This window comes from Meles meles, chromosome 3 (genome assembly GCF_922984935.1).
Source record: "Meles meles chromosome 3, mMelMel3.1 paternal haplotype, whole genome shotgun sequence".
NCBI classification, from domain to species: Eukaryota; Metazoa; Chordata; class Mammalia; order Carnivora; family Mustelidae; genus Meles; species Meles meles.
In genome coordinates this window covers 151,610,853-151,626,745 of record NC_060068.1, presented here as the reverse complement: position 1 = coordinate 151,626,745, position 15,893 = coordinate 151,610,853, and the positions used below count along the sequence as shown (strand labels likewise).

General features: G+C 41.1%; 1 protein-coding gene across 4 annotated transcripts in view; it reads right to left on the bottom strand.

The window, feature by feature from the left end:
* PRKAA1 (protein kinase AMP-activated catalytic subunit alpha 1) overlaps positions 1–5,454 on the bottom strand; it is a 33,949-nt gene extending 28,495 nt beyond the window's left edge. For 2 of the 4 annotated variants that reach the window (XM_046000042.1, XM_046000045.1), the window contains exons 1-2: positions 5,302–5,390; positions 3,942–4,065 (exon numbers count right to left, since the gene is read on the bottom strand). Coding sequence is in view for 1 of the 4 variants with exons in the window: in XM_046000041.1 (XP_045855997.1) it covers positions 5,302–5,428 (127 nt within the window). In the remaining 3 variants the exon portion in view is untranslated. Of the gene's footprint in view, positions 1–3,933; positions 4,066–5,301 lie in introns of all 4 variants that reach the window. The other 2 variants (XM_046000044.1, XM_046000041.1) reach the window with 2 other exon arrangements.
* Between the last annotated feature and the right edge of the window lie 10,439 nt (positions 5,455–15,893).

Sequence of the window (15,893 nt, the reverse complement as noted above, 5' to 3'; positions counted from 1 at the left end):
TTATGTAATTTGACGAAGTAAAGCTATTAAGTGATCAAGCTGGGATAGGCCTTCTGACGTCAAGTCTTATGACCTACCTACTCTACCACACCATCAATATGCAGTAGAAGATTGCGGGGGTACACGGGGTAGCTAGGCCCAATATCAAACCCCAAACCCTGAACTGTTTTCTCAAAACTAAGCAAAGGATTCTCCATATACTAAGCTCAGTTGCAGCCAAATTAATTGGCCATAGTCAATCAATCAGTAACAAGTGCACCTTGTCAGGAATATTCATTGAGAACCACTCTCCTTTCCAAAGCTCAAAACTTTACTCTTCAGACTGTTACTGTTTTACAGTAGTGCTAAGATACTGGGGGTTTTTTAAAAAGATTTTATTTATTTGAGAGAGAGAGAGAAAGAGAGAGTGTGAGTCGGGGCAGGGGCAGAGAGAGGGAGAGACTGAGTCCTAACCAGGCTCCACATCCAGCGCGGAGCCCAATGTGTGGCTCCATCTCACGACGCTAAGATTGTGACCTGAGCCAAATTCAAGAGTTGATATCTTAACCAACTAAGCCACCCACATGCCCCTATGAGATTGTTTTTGAACAAAAGAGAAGACAGGTATTTCTGCCATGGAACACTTAGAGTCACTCATAGCAAAGGCTACCAGAATTTACAATGTTTCCCTCACAAGAGCAGTGAATTAGTCAACCTCTAACTAACAACCTGTTAGTGCTTTCTAAAGGGAACTTTGTCTACCTGTAGAACACTGTAACAACTGCTCTTCTAATCAGACATGTAATCCTGAAGGGAAACAAGATCATATTTTGAAAGAGAAAATTTTAAATAGGAAAGAGATGCCACAAAGAAGTAGCTACTGAAGATTTTCTGATCACCTATTTCATTCCCACTCTAAAATTAAAAGAGCCTGGGTGGCTCAGTCATTAGGCATCTCCTTGGGCTCTGGTCATGATCCCAGGGTCCTGGGAAAGAGCTCAGCATCACATCGCATAGGGCTCCCTGCTCAGCGGGAAGCCTGCTTCTCCTCTCCCACTCCCTGTTTGCATTCCCTCTCTCGCTGTCTCTCTGTCAAAAAAATAAAATGCTCTCTCTCTCTCTCTAATAAATAAATCTTTTTTAAAAATCTCACTCTTAAAAGTATAAAGGAAATAACTTAATCTTCTAGGGGATGAGCCAAAAGCTATAGGTGGAAATCTGAGAAAGGCAGGTTTTCTTAAGGAAACATTTCAGGCATCCCAAAAGGTAAACCAAATACCCATGTTCACCCACCACCAGCTTAAGCAATAAAACATCACAGATGCAAGTGAAGCTCTGTATGCCTCCTCCCAGATCCCTTTCTCCTTTCTCCCTCCCCAAAAGTAAACACTACCTTGAATGTGGTGTTTGTCTTCCCCTGGAGTATGAACCCATAAACAATACTGTAACAATGTTTTCCCTACGTTTATTTCTACAAATTTAATTTTATATATTCTTTTGAATACATAATACCTGAACTGCACAATTAAACAGTACAAAAAGATATGCAGTGAAATGGCCCCCTGCTACCTAGCTACCCCGATCTGAACAACTAATATAAGTGTTTCATGTGTATCTTTAAAGGGTCACTCCATGCACGTGCAAGTAGTTACACTTAAATACCTTCCTTGCCCCTGCTATTTATACACAAATGGTAGGTATATTAGACACATTTGTTCTACTACCCCCTTATTCTTCCCCTTAAAAATACACCTTGGAAATTGCTTCCTAAATTATATAAAGTCTCTTGTTTTTTTCTTAATGTTTGCAACGTATATCATTGTATGGATAATGATAATTTAACTATTATCCTACTAGAAACGTTATTTCTAACCTTTGTATTTATAAACAATATGGCAATGAGTAACTCATTATTTCATACCAATATATCTATAGGATAAATTCCTAGAGTCTAAATTACTGGGTTAATTTTAATAAACACTGTCACACTTCATAGAGGTGGCAACAGTGTACTCTCACTAGCAATGTTCGGGTGTTTTTCCATGATTTTAAAATTTATATAAATAACATGACAGTATTCTACTTCTTTGGTTTTTGTGGCCTAAACGTCATTCCCACTCTAAACTTGAGATAGATATAGATATAAATATAGATATAGATATATAGATATTTTCCCACCTTAAAGAATTTTTTTTTAAGTAAGCTCTACACCCAGTGTGGGATCTTGAACTCATGACCCAAGATCAAGAGTTGCATGCTTTACTGCCTAAGCCAGCCAGGAACCACCCCCCTTAAAGAAATTTTTAAATAATTTCTACTATGATTGATTCACAAAGAGATTAGTCACCTGTTTACCTGAAATTGCAGTTTTAGTGAAAAATACTCACCAACTTAATAAATAGGTTGTATGTATAAACAACTCATGTGAAGACCACCTACACCACTAAAGAGACCATCTTCTGTTCTCTTGGAACACTTAACAAAAAGTGCCATTTTAATTTATTGCAATAGTAACATGAAACTCTGTTCATCCATGCTTTTATAACTGCTGTACCTGGGGAAAGGCAAGTGGATCCTGCAAGGAAGTAGAGACTAAGACCTTGATAACCAAAGTGGGGGAAAAAAGACAACTTGGGAATAATAAAAGGTAATTCAAACATAACCTGAAACCAACCCCAGTAGCCTGTTTAAACTTTCCCCTCACAATAAGTTACCAAATGACTTTTTCAGCCTGTAATAGGGAACAAAATAATCACTGCGAATTTATAGTCCCCTTTGCCCCCCAAATTAAATTTCCTCTAAGCATGTAATATCATATTGGGAATTTTCTGCATATATCATATCTTCTATTAGATTCCTTTTCTGTGTTAAATTTACCAACATGTAACTAATTTTAAGAGCTCTACCTACTCCAAATTATCTCCACTGAAGTATCTGGCTAATCATACCATCGACAAGAATTCTTGTCAAATTAAGGCTGTGTAAATTACCAACCATCACCACTGTAAGAGCTGTTTCTGCCTGCTCACTGAACGTCTAATTTCTCTCGCCTAACAATTAATACCCATTCTGTATAGATATTTATCTACATGAAGTACTTCAGAAGAAGATGCCTCCACCACACACACACATTCAACAGTGGGCCATATTCCACCAAGAGTAATGCTATCTCCCTTGCTAGTGCACAAGCCTGAACCAAATGGCACATGGCATACCTGGCCCCAGGGACTGGATGAGCCAGTGAGACTCATGAGAGGTATGCTGAAGCTTCCAAACTTTGGAAAGAGAACCATAGAAAGTAAGGTTCTTAGCTAGGCTGAGTTGGGTTTTCTATTACTGTACATGGAGCAAAAAGCATCCCAACTGTTTAACAACTTAAAAATGCACTGGTTGAGGATTTTGAGCAATATCAACTAATGTATTTGCGAACAAATTTAACCCTATCTATGAAACCTGATTCTTTGATGACTATTGACTTTTCTATAATTTAGAGAGTTGACTTTGACAGTATTTAACACTTCAAGAGAGGCACATGTGGAAGAATAAGGTTAGGGAACACCACTCACTGAAAGGATTCATGTCACAGCCACATCACAGATCAAATCCAGAAAATGAAAAATTCCCTCTTGCTTTCCTATCTGCCATGCCAAAAGCCACTCAGCGAATAAGAAAATGAGACCTGACTTTGCACAGGTTTTTATTAGAAGGATGAGCATCCTAATCCAAGCGGAACCCTGGAAGGAGCGGGGGTATCAAGACTGTCATCACTATTTGGGGGCATTAATGAGCATTTCTTACAAATACTGTAAACTAAAAGCAGTTTGTAATTGCTAACAAGTAAAGAGACAACATAGCCAAAAATAATTAATTTTGAGGGTACAGAGACATCTTACTGGCCTAATACAGACCCACCCTGATGGCTCTTATTACCCTATTCTGGCATTTGCTTCTTACTTTCTTACATTGTTGGCCTTGCTGATTTTCATAAGAAGGCTTAGGCAGTTGCTTCCCTGTGGGCTATACAGCAATTTTCCAGTTCTATGACTCAGAAAGAGCAAGAGAAGGAAGGGTTCTCCTCTTCCATCCCTAGATAAAATCAGAAAATGTTTATTTAGCTCCGGTAAAGGAAGGCTCAGTTAGTTAATTCACTGTACAGGCTTTCACAACTTTTTTTTCTTTCAAGTCAAATATTTACCAAAAGCTTAGTATATGCAAGTCATAGGCTATTATATATCCAAAGCCAATGAATGAATTACATTGATCAGTTCCATGCTTCCTTTCTCTACATCCCTAATAACAAAGTCAAATATTTTAAAGAAAAAAATATTTATGCCTCATAAAGTTTGCAATTAACCTTTTTGTGCCAGAATTGGTGGACTGGTGATCAAGTTTGTTATTTCCAGAATATGGTGCCGAAACACAAGGGTAAGAGATTTCCCACTTTCCTTTAAAAAAAAAAAAAGTTCAAATGATGTGCACTCAATTATTAAAACATAAATATCCTGAGAAAATAAATGGAAACGAACTACATTAATGAGCTAATAAATACTATCTGGAGGCAACATCTGCACTACCTACCAGGTTTGGCTCACAGAATCTGCAAAACTGATAATTCAGAAACACTGAAGGCACGGAGTCTGCATTCAGAACATAAACCATGCATCGCAACTACAGAACCAGTTTACATTCAATTAACTGCTCCGAAAAAAAAAAATAGTCATCCTTCCCAACGAGATGGCCCTTTTTAAAAAATTCTGGAAGCTACCCCCAAAGCAAGCCTACTTTTGGGGAGAGGTGGGAAGGGGGGACACGTGTCACACTTGAGAATCAGCCCGGGCAGATAAGTCGAGAACATCCTAAAGAGGACGGAAATACGGACAATACGGAGAACTGCCAGGGAAGCGATGGGCTGGCCCTGAGCCGAGGAAGCACAGCCCCAGCGAACAAGAAGCCCTCTCCCCAGGGTTCCCGGCCGAGACCCCGGCGCACCCCCTCCTCCCCCCAGCGCTACGAGCGCGCCGGGCCGCCCTACACTGCCCCACCTGGGAAAGTTCGCACCTCCGCATCCCCGCCCCTCGCACCAGCGAGCCCCTCGCACCGCGGCGCCGTCGCCATGGCGACCGGTCCCCACCCCCACCCGGCCGGAGAGGGTCGCGCCGCAGTCCCGCGGCGGCCTCTGACTCCGCTCCCGCCGGAGTCAGGACAGGGGTTGCAGAGCCCCGGAGAGGAGGAACGCCAGGGCGGGGGAGGATGAAGAGGTGCGAAAGGCGGAAGTCACCCGGACCGCGGGCTGGAGCCGACCCTTGCCCCGGGGGTCCTCACCCTTCACTTTGCCGAAGGTGCCGACCCCCAGCGTGTCCCCCAGGATGTAGTGGCCGATCTTCACCCGCCCGTCGTGTTTCTGCTTCTCGGCTGTCGCCATCTTTCTCCAGGAACTGAGTCTGCGCATGGCGCCGCGGGAGGGGGCGGAGGGGGCGGGCAGGGCCGCGCCGGGGGCGGGCAGGGAGGGGGGTGGGGACGCGGGAGGGCAGCAGTGCCGCGGAGCCGCCGCCCAGTGCCGCCCGCCGGGTCCCTGCCGCGGGCTGTCCGGCGCAGAAGCTCCCCCTGGCGGGGCGAGCAGGGGTCGCTGGGAAGGCCACCGGTACTCCCCTTCTCGCGCTGCTCCGCTTCGGCCTGGGGCGCCCGCCCACCTGCGCGCCGGAGAGGGCTTCCTGAACTGCGGAGGAGGGCGGCAGCCCTTCGGTTGCTGTCCTCTGTGGCGGAGTTTCTGCCCGCGGCGATCTCCCCGAATCGTTACTCCTGGGGAGGGCTACCGCTCTCCTGGCGATTCCGAGGGGACAGATGGGCACTGGGGAAACCCACTCGGGCGAGGCAGCTGTGTGGCTGCTTACTAGTGCGGCGTGAATTGAAACATGGCAGGGGACACCGCCCTGCCACTGTGTTCTAACCTCTTCATTTTTCCTGTGTGGATGGAATCTAAAAGCCACGGAGAGTTGTCACTTGCATCTTCGATGGAGTTTCCCCTTTTTCTACCCACCCCCCTGGTTCTTTGTTGTTGTTACTTTGAATCAATAAGTTGCTATTGGGCACCTCGACAGCTTTCCTCCTTCTGGATGCTTTTCTGAAATTTCTTTCCCAAGCAAGCTCTGTTGGAAGGAGCAGGTTGGAAATACTGTGAACGTACGTGTGCTCGGGAATGAGATGTTACAGACATAGGAATTAATATTGTTTGACTACCGATAAAATGTAGACTTTGAACTGAAAACAAGGCTTATATTTACAAGTCAATCGACAAGTATTTACTGTACCTGCAATGAGTAACATTTAGTCTATTATCTGTACAAATGGGATGTGCCATGTTACAGGGGAAGTAGAGAAAGCATGCTTATTTGTGTTAATTTTTTAAGCGAGTTCACTGGTCAGTTGTAGTCCCCTGACATGGGCAAAATGAAGTGTCCAAACAAACAAGATATGATCTCTACTTTGCAGTGTCATAGCATTTGGGCCAATGTCAATGGGCAAAGAGTTGAACTCTTCAAGAAAGTAATATAAAAAAGTAAGATTTAAAATGTTATTCTTTTTGTTCCTAATCAAAGTTACCCAGCTCCTCTGATGTTTATATACTTTCTCTTTATGAAATCAAAATATCATAAATTAAGTACGGCTTTGTTTCAAACACAGCACTGCAAGGGAAACAAAAGCTGGCACTTAAAATTACAACAGTTACAACTAAGCCTTGTATGATCAGTTTCTATTGTATTATGGACTGCACATAGTCTGAAGGACCATGAAGTTAAGAAGTCTGATTACTGACACATTTGGGGGTTGGACAGTGTTTACTGTTGCAGTATTTACTCTCTGGTTTCTTCACCTTTTCTTGTTTGCCTTGTGAGTTTCTGCAGCCCAGACATTTTGGATCTCTACAAAGCAGAAATAGCTTACTGGATTCTCTTGGGGGGGGGGGGGAGGTTACCTTTCATCCCTAACCGCAGAGTATCATCTTAAAATGATTTTAAATTTGCATCATGTCTAGAGTTTAACGTAGCAAAATTATTTCTTCTAAAAGAAAAAAAGTCACAAGCTACCTCAACCCTGTATGGTTAAGCTCCAGAGCATCTTACAAAGAAGCAAACTGAAGCTGAATTTTGCAAACCAATTGCCAATCTCTTCATGAAACTATGAAAACCCAATGAAGAAAATAATATAAAGCTTTTTAAACAGAAACATCAGTTTGTTTCTGTTCTAATATTTTAGATTGTAGTTTTATTTAATACATATTCATTAAATGCCACTATTCACTCAAAAGCTTTGTTGGGGAAATAAAACCTAGAATCTTAGATCGAAGGATTAAGTAGGAACTTAGAGGTCACCTTACTGGGTCTTCCATAGTCTCTGTTTAAGCAGCTTTTATTGCTGTTTTTTTTTCCTTATGAGTTAAAAACTGAATCCAATTAAGAGTTCCTAAGAAGGTAAATGATAATCCTCCTTTAATCTTTTGCTTTTTCTCTTCCCTTCATTCCTTTTAAAAATTTCTGTCCCATTTGCTTCCACTTCTCTTCCTTTCATTATCCCACTAATGAATCCCCAAACCCTCCTTTCTTTCTTCAAGCCCTGTCAGATACTGTGGATAAATACAAAATGAAGATTCATGGTCCCTCCTTTGAGGAGCTCATAGTCTAAAGTGAGAATTCTCTCTATTTCTCCCACCCAGAATAGATAGTATTCACACGCTCAACATTCTCCTAGGGTAGAAGTGAAAATAAGGCAAAATGGTTTACACCCAGTTGCCAGACCCATCAGTTGTAACCCTACCCCCTATCTCAAGCCAAGTATATTGGCATGTAAGTGGGCAGGCGTGACTATATGCAAGTAACCTTGATTGCACACTAGTTTAGGAGGGAGGGAAAGGTAAATTGTTTTCAGATTTCAGTACTTCAACTTTTACTGGTACAACTAAGTCACAGTATATCTCAGCATGGATGAAGACATACCACAATGACCCAACAACCTGATAGGGAACTTCTGGTCTCAGGAAGAAGCTAAGTAATTGTCAGCTGTTTCCTCTCTGGCCCTTCAGAGAGTCTGTGGGAGCTGTGCATTCTCTTGGTCTGTTCTTGCTAAGGCCATCGCAGTGTTAGTACACTGTACATTGTCAGGTGGATAGTACACTTCTTCAATCTCTTTCTCTAAATATGGTGGCCAGCACTAAAACTTCTAAGTACTACACTTCTATTAATAGACCCTAACATGTCCTTAGGTTAATTACATTGTAACTAATATTCAGTATTCATTAAACAACAAGTCGGTATTAGTTTGCTAGACTCTGAGGACTCAAAAAGCAAAGGAACACAGTACTACCTTCAGCGTGGCAAAGCAATGTGATAGGTGCTATAATAAAAACGTATATGGTCCTTTTTTTAAAAGATTTTTTTTGAGTACTCTCTACACCCAACATGGGGCTCAAACTCACAACCCCAACATCAAAAGTCATATGATCCACCAACTGAGCCAGCCAAGACCCCCTTATATATGGTCTTTGGAAAGGATTTCATGAAGGAAAGGCATAACCTTTATTTGTGGAGGTCCATAAAGGCTTCAACTTGAATATAGGGGAATAGAAAGGGATATTGCACTGTACTCAAAGAGGGGTGACATGGGGTGTGGGGGAAACACAGGGAACAAGGCATCCCAGATAGAAGGAAGATGATATGCAAAATCACAGAGGGAAAGAAGCCTTTGGCTTTTCAAGGGAGAGCAAAGTAGTTACAGGGGATGAAATCTGGAAGCACAGAGGAACTTGTTAGAAAAAACGAAAGAGAAACAGGAGTAAATCCTGAAAAGCTTCATATGTACTTCTCAATTTGGACATTATAGATGATGAACCACAGAAGACATGAAGGTGTAAAGTAGATGCATTTTAGAATTACTTTCTTTGCCAAAGAAATTGATGGCTATGGGTGCCTTTGGTAAGTGAAAAGGGTGATCAAGAAGTCAGGTGCAAGGGGCAGACTTTTCCCTGTGAACCTTCTTAGCTTTTTGGTTTTGCACCTTATGCATATATTATAGAGTTGAAAACTATTTAACGATTAGAAAAAAAAAATCTTAAACTCTGAACTGGATTGGAGAAGAGCAAGGCGAAAGTGGTGATAAAACGGGAGAATTGGCGGTTATCTGGTGGAGAAATGATGAAATAGGCCCTACATATGCAGAGGAAAAGCATAAGACATAGACATGGAATTAGCAGTGGACAGAGAGGGTGAGGAAGAAATCTTGGCTACCTCTTTACATCTGGAGGGATGATGGGGGAATGGGGAATAGAGGTTCGGTAGAGATAATGAATTCTATTTGTAACATTGGGACATCTAAGAGACATTCAGGTGAAGATATCCAGGATGATGCTAGTAATACAGGTCTATTACTCCAAGGGAAGGTCAACCTAGAGACAGATTGGGTGATATCACTACAAGTGGCACATAAATTAGGGCAATGAGTATGAATGAGATCTCCCCAGTTCATAGAATTAAGAGATCCAAGGACATAAGACTTACTTAGAGAATATGGATATTTAGAAGGATATTTAGAAGAATATAGATATTTAGAAGCAATATAAGCCTACAGAAAGAGAGGAAAAAAGAGCAATTTATATTAGAAGCTCCCAGGAAGTTATAGGGATTAAAATTAGTTTGTGGAAGAGTGTCACCTGTTTAACTAGAGTAGATGATTCCTAACTCTTAATTAGAAACTTTTTAGGCAAAAATGCATAAAACTCTCTTATGATGACAAATTTTAAGCTTCAATTACCCTTGTAGATATAGGCCCAGAACGGTTTCCTAGGGAAAATCTTAGCACTAAAGTTTATGAGAACTCCCTTGGCCTATCTCTATGTACAGATGGTTGGTTGATCCTGGTTGGCTTAGTTACTGTTAGTGAGAAAACATCAACCCTGCTCACCTCCCAGCTGATTCTCTGAGGATCAAGCATGTGGGTCTATCCATGATCCGCAGCAAAAAGTGTATGCAACAAAAAATGTGACTCTAAACTTTGCTGTTTTTATCTGCTAAAGGAAATAATATCCTTGAGACTCCTAGGGAAACAAAAGTAATTGGACTGTCCTGTTTCTGGTTGCTATTTGACTTGATTTTTCTCAGTTTGGAAAAGGAACAGATAAACACTTGAATATCTTGAATGGGTTAATAATTTGTCTCTCCGTTCAGACTACTGGTTTGGTTCCCTTCAAAACAATATTCTTTAAAAAAATTCATTCAACATTGGGGTGCCTGGCCACTCAGTCAGAAGAGCGTACAACTCTTGATCTCCAGGTCATGCGTTTGAGCCCCATGTATAGAGATTACTTTAAAAAAAAATACTAAAAAATTTTTTTCTGTTCGACATTTATCTAAGTGGAAAGGCACAGAATAGAGGATTGCTAAGTAGTGTCCCAGGGAGTGAAGACCCTGCTATTACCAGACCCTCATTTCTTAGACACAGTTAGCAGGCCCTCCAAGCACACATTCCATCAAATCAGGCATTCCGTAGTGGGGAATTCCTATCCCACCCCATGTGATTTAGCACAGTGGTCCTTTTTCACCACCCCTTTCCAGGAAGAGTTCAAGTAAATAAAAATTTGAGTCTTATTTTGGTGCCCCAGAGATGTGTAGTATCCCTTAGGGACTGACTCCTATGCAGCTGTCTGGCTTGGCTCCCTCTGGGCATACGCTGCTCTCCTTAGGGCAGGGGTGTATTGTAAGAATGGAAGGGATGCTATAAGAAATAGACGTGCAAAAGCCTCTTCAGCTCTCCCAAATTTACAGCCCACTTCTAACAAAGATGGAGTAACTAACAAGATGTTCTATAGTGTTCTAACCTCATCCCTGGGTTTATTCTATTTTACTTCCCCTAAATTCCTTATTCCTCAATTATTTATTATTTACTTTAAGGGAAATATTACTCTTTAGGTTCCCAGATTGATTGATTGATTGATTGATTTTTAGAGAGAGAGTGAGCACAAGTTGGGGGAGAGAGAATCTCTGGCAAGTTCTCTGCTCAGTGCAGAGCCTGACACTGGGCTCGATCTCAGGATCCTGAAATCATGACCTGAGCCAAAATGAGGAGTTAGATGCTTAACCAACTGAGTCACCCAGGTGCCCCTCAAGATGATTTTTTTAGTAGGCTTTATTTTTTAGAATAGCTTTATCTTTACAGAAAAAAATGTGAGGAGAGTACAGGGTTCTTGTATACTCCACAGCCAGTTTCTACTATTGTCAACACCTCACACTCTTTTGTTTTTTTAGATTGTATTTATTTATTTGAAAGAGAGCAAGAGTGAGAGAGATCACAGAGTGAGAGAGATCTGCTGAACAGAGAGCCAGATTCGGGGCTTGGTCTGGGACCCTGAGATCATGACCCGAGGCAAAGGCAGATGCTTAAAGCCACCCAGGCACCCCAACACTTCATATTCTGTTGTACATTTGTAACAATCAATGAGCCAATATTGACATATTATCATTAACTAGACTCCACACTTCATTCCAACGTCTTTAATTTTTACCTAATATCCTTTTACTGTTCCAGGACCATATTACATTTAGTTATCTTGTCCCTGTAGGATCTTGTTGGCTGTGACAATTTCTCAGGTATTCCTGGTTTTGATGACCTTGACAGCATTGAGGTGTATTGGTCAGGTATTTTGTAGAATGCCTCTCTCTTGGAATTTGTTTTTTCTCGTGGCTAGACTGATGTTACGGGTTTGGGAGGAAGAACACAGACAATTGTCCATTTTAATCCCATCATATCAAGGGTTCATACTGTCCATATGGTTTATCACTGTTGATGTTGACCTTACTTACCTGCCAGAGGTTGTGTTTGTCAGGTTTCTCTACTGTGGAATTACTCTCTTTTCCTTCTTTCCATTCTGCACTCCTTTCTGTATTCTTTGGAACAGAATCACTAACCAGAGCCCCCACTTAAGGATTGGAGAGTTGTGCTCCCCTTCTTTAGGATGTGCTATCCACATAAACTGTCATTCTTCACAGGAGATTTGCCTCTTTTCTTCCGTTTATTCATTTATTCAATCATTTATTCATAGCAGTGTGACTCATGGATATTTATTTTATAACTGGGTTATAATCCCCTACTCCCTTCATTTTATTGCTCAGATTGTCCCAGCTTCGATCAGTGGGTGCTTTTTCAGTTAGCTCCTATATCCTTTTGACATACCTCCATCAATGTCGTTTTTACTGCTTTTCTGTTTTACGCTTTCTTACTTCCTAGCACTACAAGTTGTTCCAGGCCCATCTCGTTTATTTCCTGCCCAGGGCTACGATCAGCCATTCCTCCAAGGTGTCCTGGTTACTTTTATCGGAGAGTGGTATTAGAACCCAGGATTTGGTGTTTGGAGCGTCATTGCTCCTAGATACCCTCAGCTGACAGAGCAAGGAAATATATCTGTATATACTAACCCATAAATATACCCATATCTCTGAATATTTCTAGAACTGTCCCTATCTGTAATAAGCTTAACATGATTTCATGCAGCCAACTCTAATCCATTCCTGCATAGGTTAGCCTAGGCTCTTCCCTTTGCTTACCTGTAAACTCCCACTCCAATAGTGAGAAACCTATCTTCCATTATCTAACAATCACTTACTGAATTGCTCAATCACAGTAGCATATATATTTGTGGAGGTATCAGAATTGTTAACCCCATGGCTCTGGACAACAACTGTGTCAACTTGAGTCCCCTGCTTGTGTGCAGTTCCTTTTGTCTTTAGTCTTATAGATTGCCCCTCATTTCCAAGTGCTAATCTGGACTCCACCATTTCTTTAGGTAAACACCTTTGCCTTCCACTCTCCTCAGTGAGGCTGTTATATACAAGAATAATACCAATAGATTTTGTTATCACAATCTGCTTTCCATCCTGGGATACCCCACCTTGGTTTTTATCTCCTATGTGCCATGTTGGTGAGCGAGGAATTCCCTCTCTGTGGTTTTTGCAGATGGCCAAATGCACAATACCCAACACAGGACAGATGTATCAAGAGTGATCTACTGGTCACATATACTCACAGCCTGGGGGAGGTGGGGGGCACCACGTAGCACTCAGAGCTGCACTTAAAAACAGAATGAACAACGAGTGGCTTCAGAAGGCAGACTTTGTATATCAATAGGGAGGGTGCCTCCTGGTTCTTGTGAAAAATGGGACTACTTATTTGAATGATTCTACAAACCGACAGGGAACCGAACCCACTACTCAGGGATTAGCACTAACTATGCCTGGCCTTTGGTAAGGAGGGTTGTTTGGCTACTTATCTATGGGAGCAGAATGGGGAGGAGAATTTATAACTGGGCCATTTGGGGCCCTCAATTGTTCCAGATGTCAAGGCAACAAACATGTAATATTGAGCCTTAATATTAGGCCGTATACCCACAACCTTGCAAATGACTTTTTAAAATTTGCATCATTGAGGTTCACTTTCTGCTGGAAAGTTCTGTGGGTTTGACAACCGTTCAATGCCATGTATTTGCTATTACGGTATCAGAATATTTTCACAACCCTAAAAATCCCCTCTGCTCCACATAATCAACTGTGCCCTCTTTTTCCTGTCTCTATCGTTTTGCTCTTTTCAGGATGTCACTTAATTGGAATCATACAGTGTGGAGTCTTTTCAGACGGGCTCCTTTCCCTTAGCAATAACCATTTAAAGTTCATTTCTGTCACCCTTAAATGCTTTTGAAATAAGGAAAATATACAATATTAAAAAACTTAAGATTGGTCTCCATTCTAAAATATTGTCTTCAGATACTTTAAAATATTCTATACTTTCAAAAAGACTCTGACAATGGTGCAGCTTTGCAAAAAGATGTGTTAAATGTACCAAGAGGAGATTGGATAGATAGAGAGATAGACAGACAGACAGACACTCTGTTATTTAGCTTTGGTGATTTCCTTAATAACTAACAAATTGTGTAGGCAAGAAAAGAGTTAAAGACCTGATTTGGGGGGTGCCTGGGTGGCTGAGTCAGTTAAGCATTAAGTATCTGCCTTTGGCTCAGGTCATGATCCCAGGGTAGTGGGATGGAGCCTGCTTCTCCCTCTCCCTCTGTCTGCTATTCCCCCTACTTAATGTTCTCTCTCTCTGTCAAACAGATAAATAAAATCTTTAAAAAAGAAGAAGAAAAACCTGATTTTGTTTTCTGTTTCAGTAAAGAATATTATTCCTTACATATATAACCAATACATTAAATTACTAATTTAATTCTCCCATCCTTTATATCTATTCTCTTACATAGAGTAAAACACAAATTCATGTACATTGTCAGATGTGTAGAACTTTTAATTTCAGAAATTAAGATGGTTTTGGTTTTATGTGGCAATTTTATTTTCTTTGTGTTGGGAATTTGTTCTAAATCTAGTATATTTTACCTTTACTGAAATGACTCTAGATTACTTGATCTATGAAATTCTGACTTGGAGCATCCCCTAGGTGTCTTATTCAATTACATATATTATAATTGATCTTTAGTAGACTTTGTTTTGTCTGGAACTAATACTTTGTCATGTTTTTTGCTTGTTTAGATTTCTACATATTTACTGTAAATTCAACCCAAACTTTCCAACAATTGTCTAAAATCTTTTCTCAATATTAAAATGCGTGAGGTATATGATATGCAGGAGATATTCGTACTTTGTCATATGTTTTACTTGCTTAGTTTTCTATGTGCTTTTCATTGACTCAGCCCGATTCCACCAATTTTCTAAAATCTCTTAAGACATTAAAATGTGATATGGAGCCAAAGGCCAGGGAAGCAAGGGCAAAAATGAACTATTGGGACTTCATCAAGATCAAAAGCTTTTGCACAGCAAAGGAAACAGTTAACAAAACCAAAAGACAACTGACAGAATGGGAGAACATATTTGCAAATGACATATCAGATAAAGGGCTAGTATCCAAAATCTATAAAGAGCTTATCAAACTCAACACCCAAAGAACAAATAATCCAATCAAGAAATGGGCAGAGGACATGAACAGACATTTCTGCAAAGAAGACATCCAGATGGCCAACAGACACATGAAAAAGTGTTCCACATCACTCAGCATCAGGGAAATACAAATCAAAACCACAATGAGATACCACCTCACACTAGTCAGAATGGCTAAAATTAACAAGTCAGGAAATGACAGATACTGGTGAGGATGCAGAGAAAGGGGAACCCTCCTACACTGTTGGTGGGAATGCAAGCTGGTGCGACCACTCTGGAAAACAGCATGGAGATTCCTCAAAAAGTTGAAAATAGAGCTACCCTATGACCTAGCAATTGCACACTGGGTATTTACCCCTAAGATACAAACATAGTGATCCGAAGGGGCACGTGTACCCGAATGTTTATAGCAGCAATGTCCACAATAGCCAAACTATGGAAAGAACCTAGATGTCCCTCAACAGATGAATGGATAAAGAAGATGTGGTATATGTATACAATGGAATACTATGCAGCCATCAAAAGAAATGAAATCTTGCCATTTGTGATGACAAGGATGGAACTAGAGGGTATTATGCTTAGCGAAATAAGTCCATCGGAGAAAGACAACTATCATATGATCTCCCTGATATGAGGAAGTGGAGATGCACCCTGGAGGGCTTGGGGGGTAGGAAAAGAATAAATGAAACAAGATGGGATCAGGAGGGAGACAAACCATAAGAGACTCTTACTGTCACAAAACAAACTGAGGGTGGCCGGGGGGAGCCGGGTAGGGAGAGGGTGGTGGGGTTATGGACATTGGGGAGGGTATGTGCTATGGTGGGTGCTGTGAAGTGTGTAAACCTGGCGATTCACAGACCTGTCCCCTTGGGCCTAATAATACATTATATGTTTATTAAAAAATATAAAAAATTATTAAAAGAAAGAAAAATA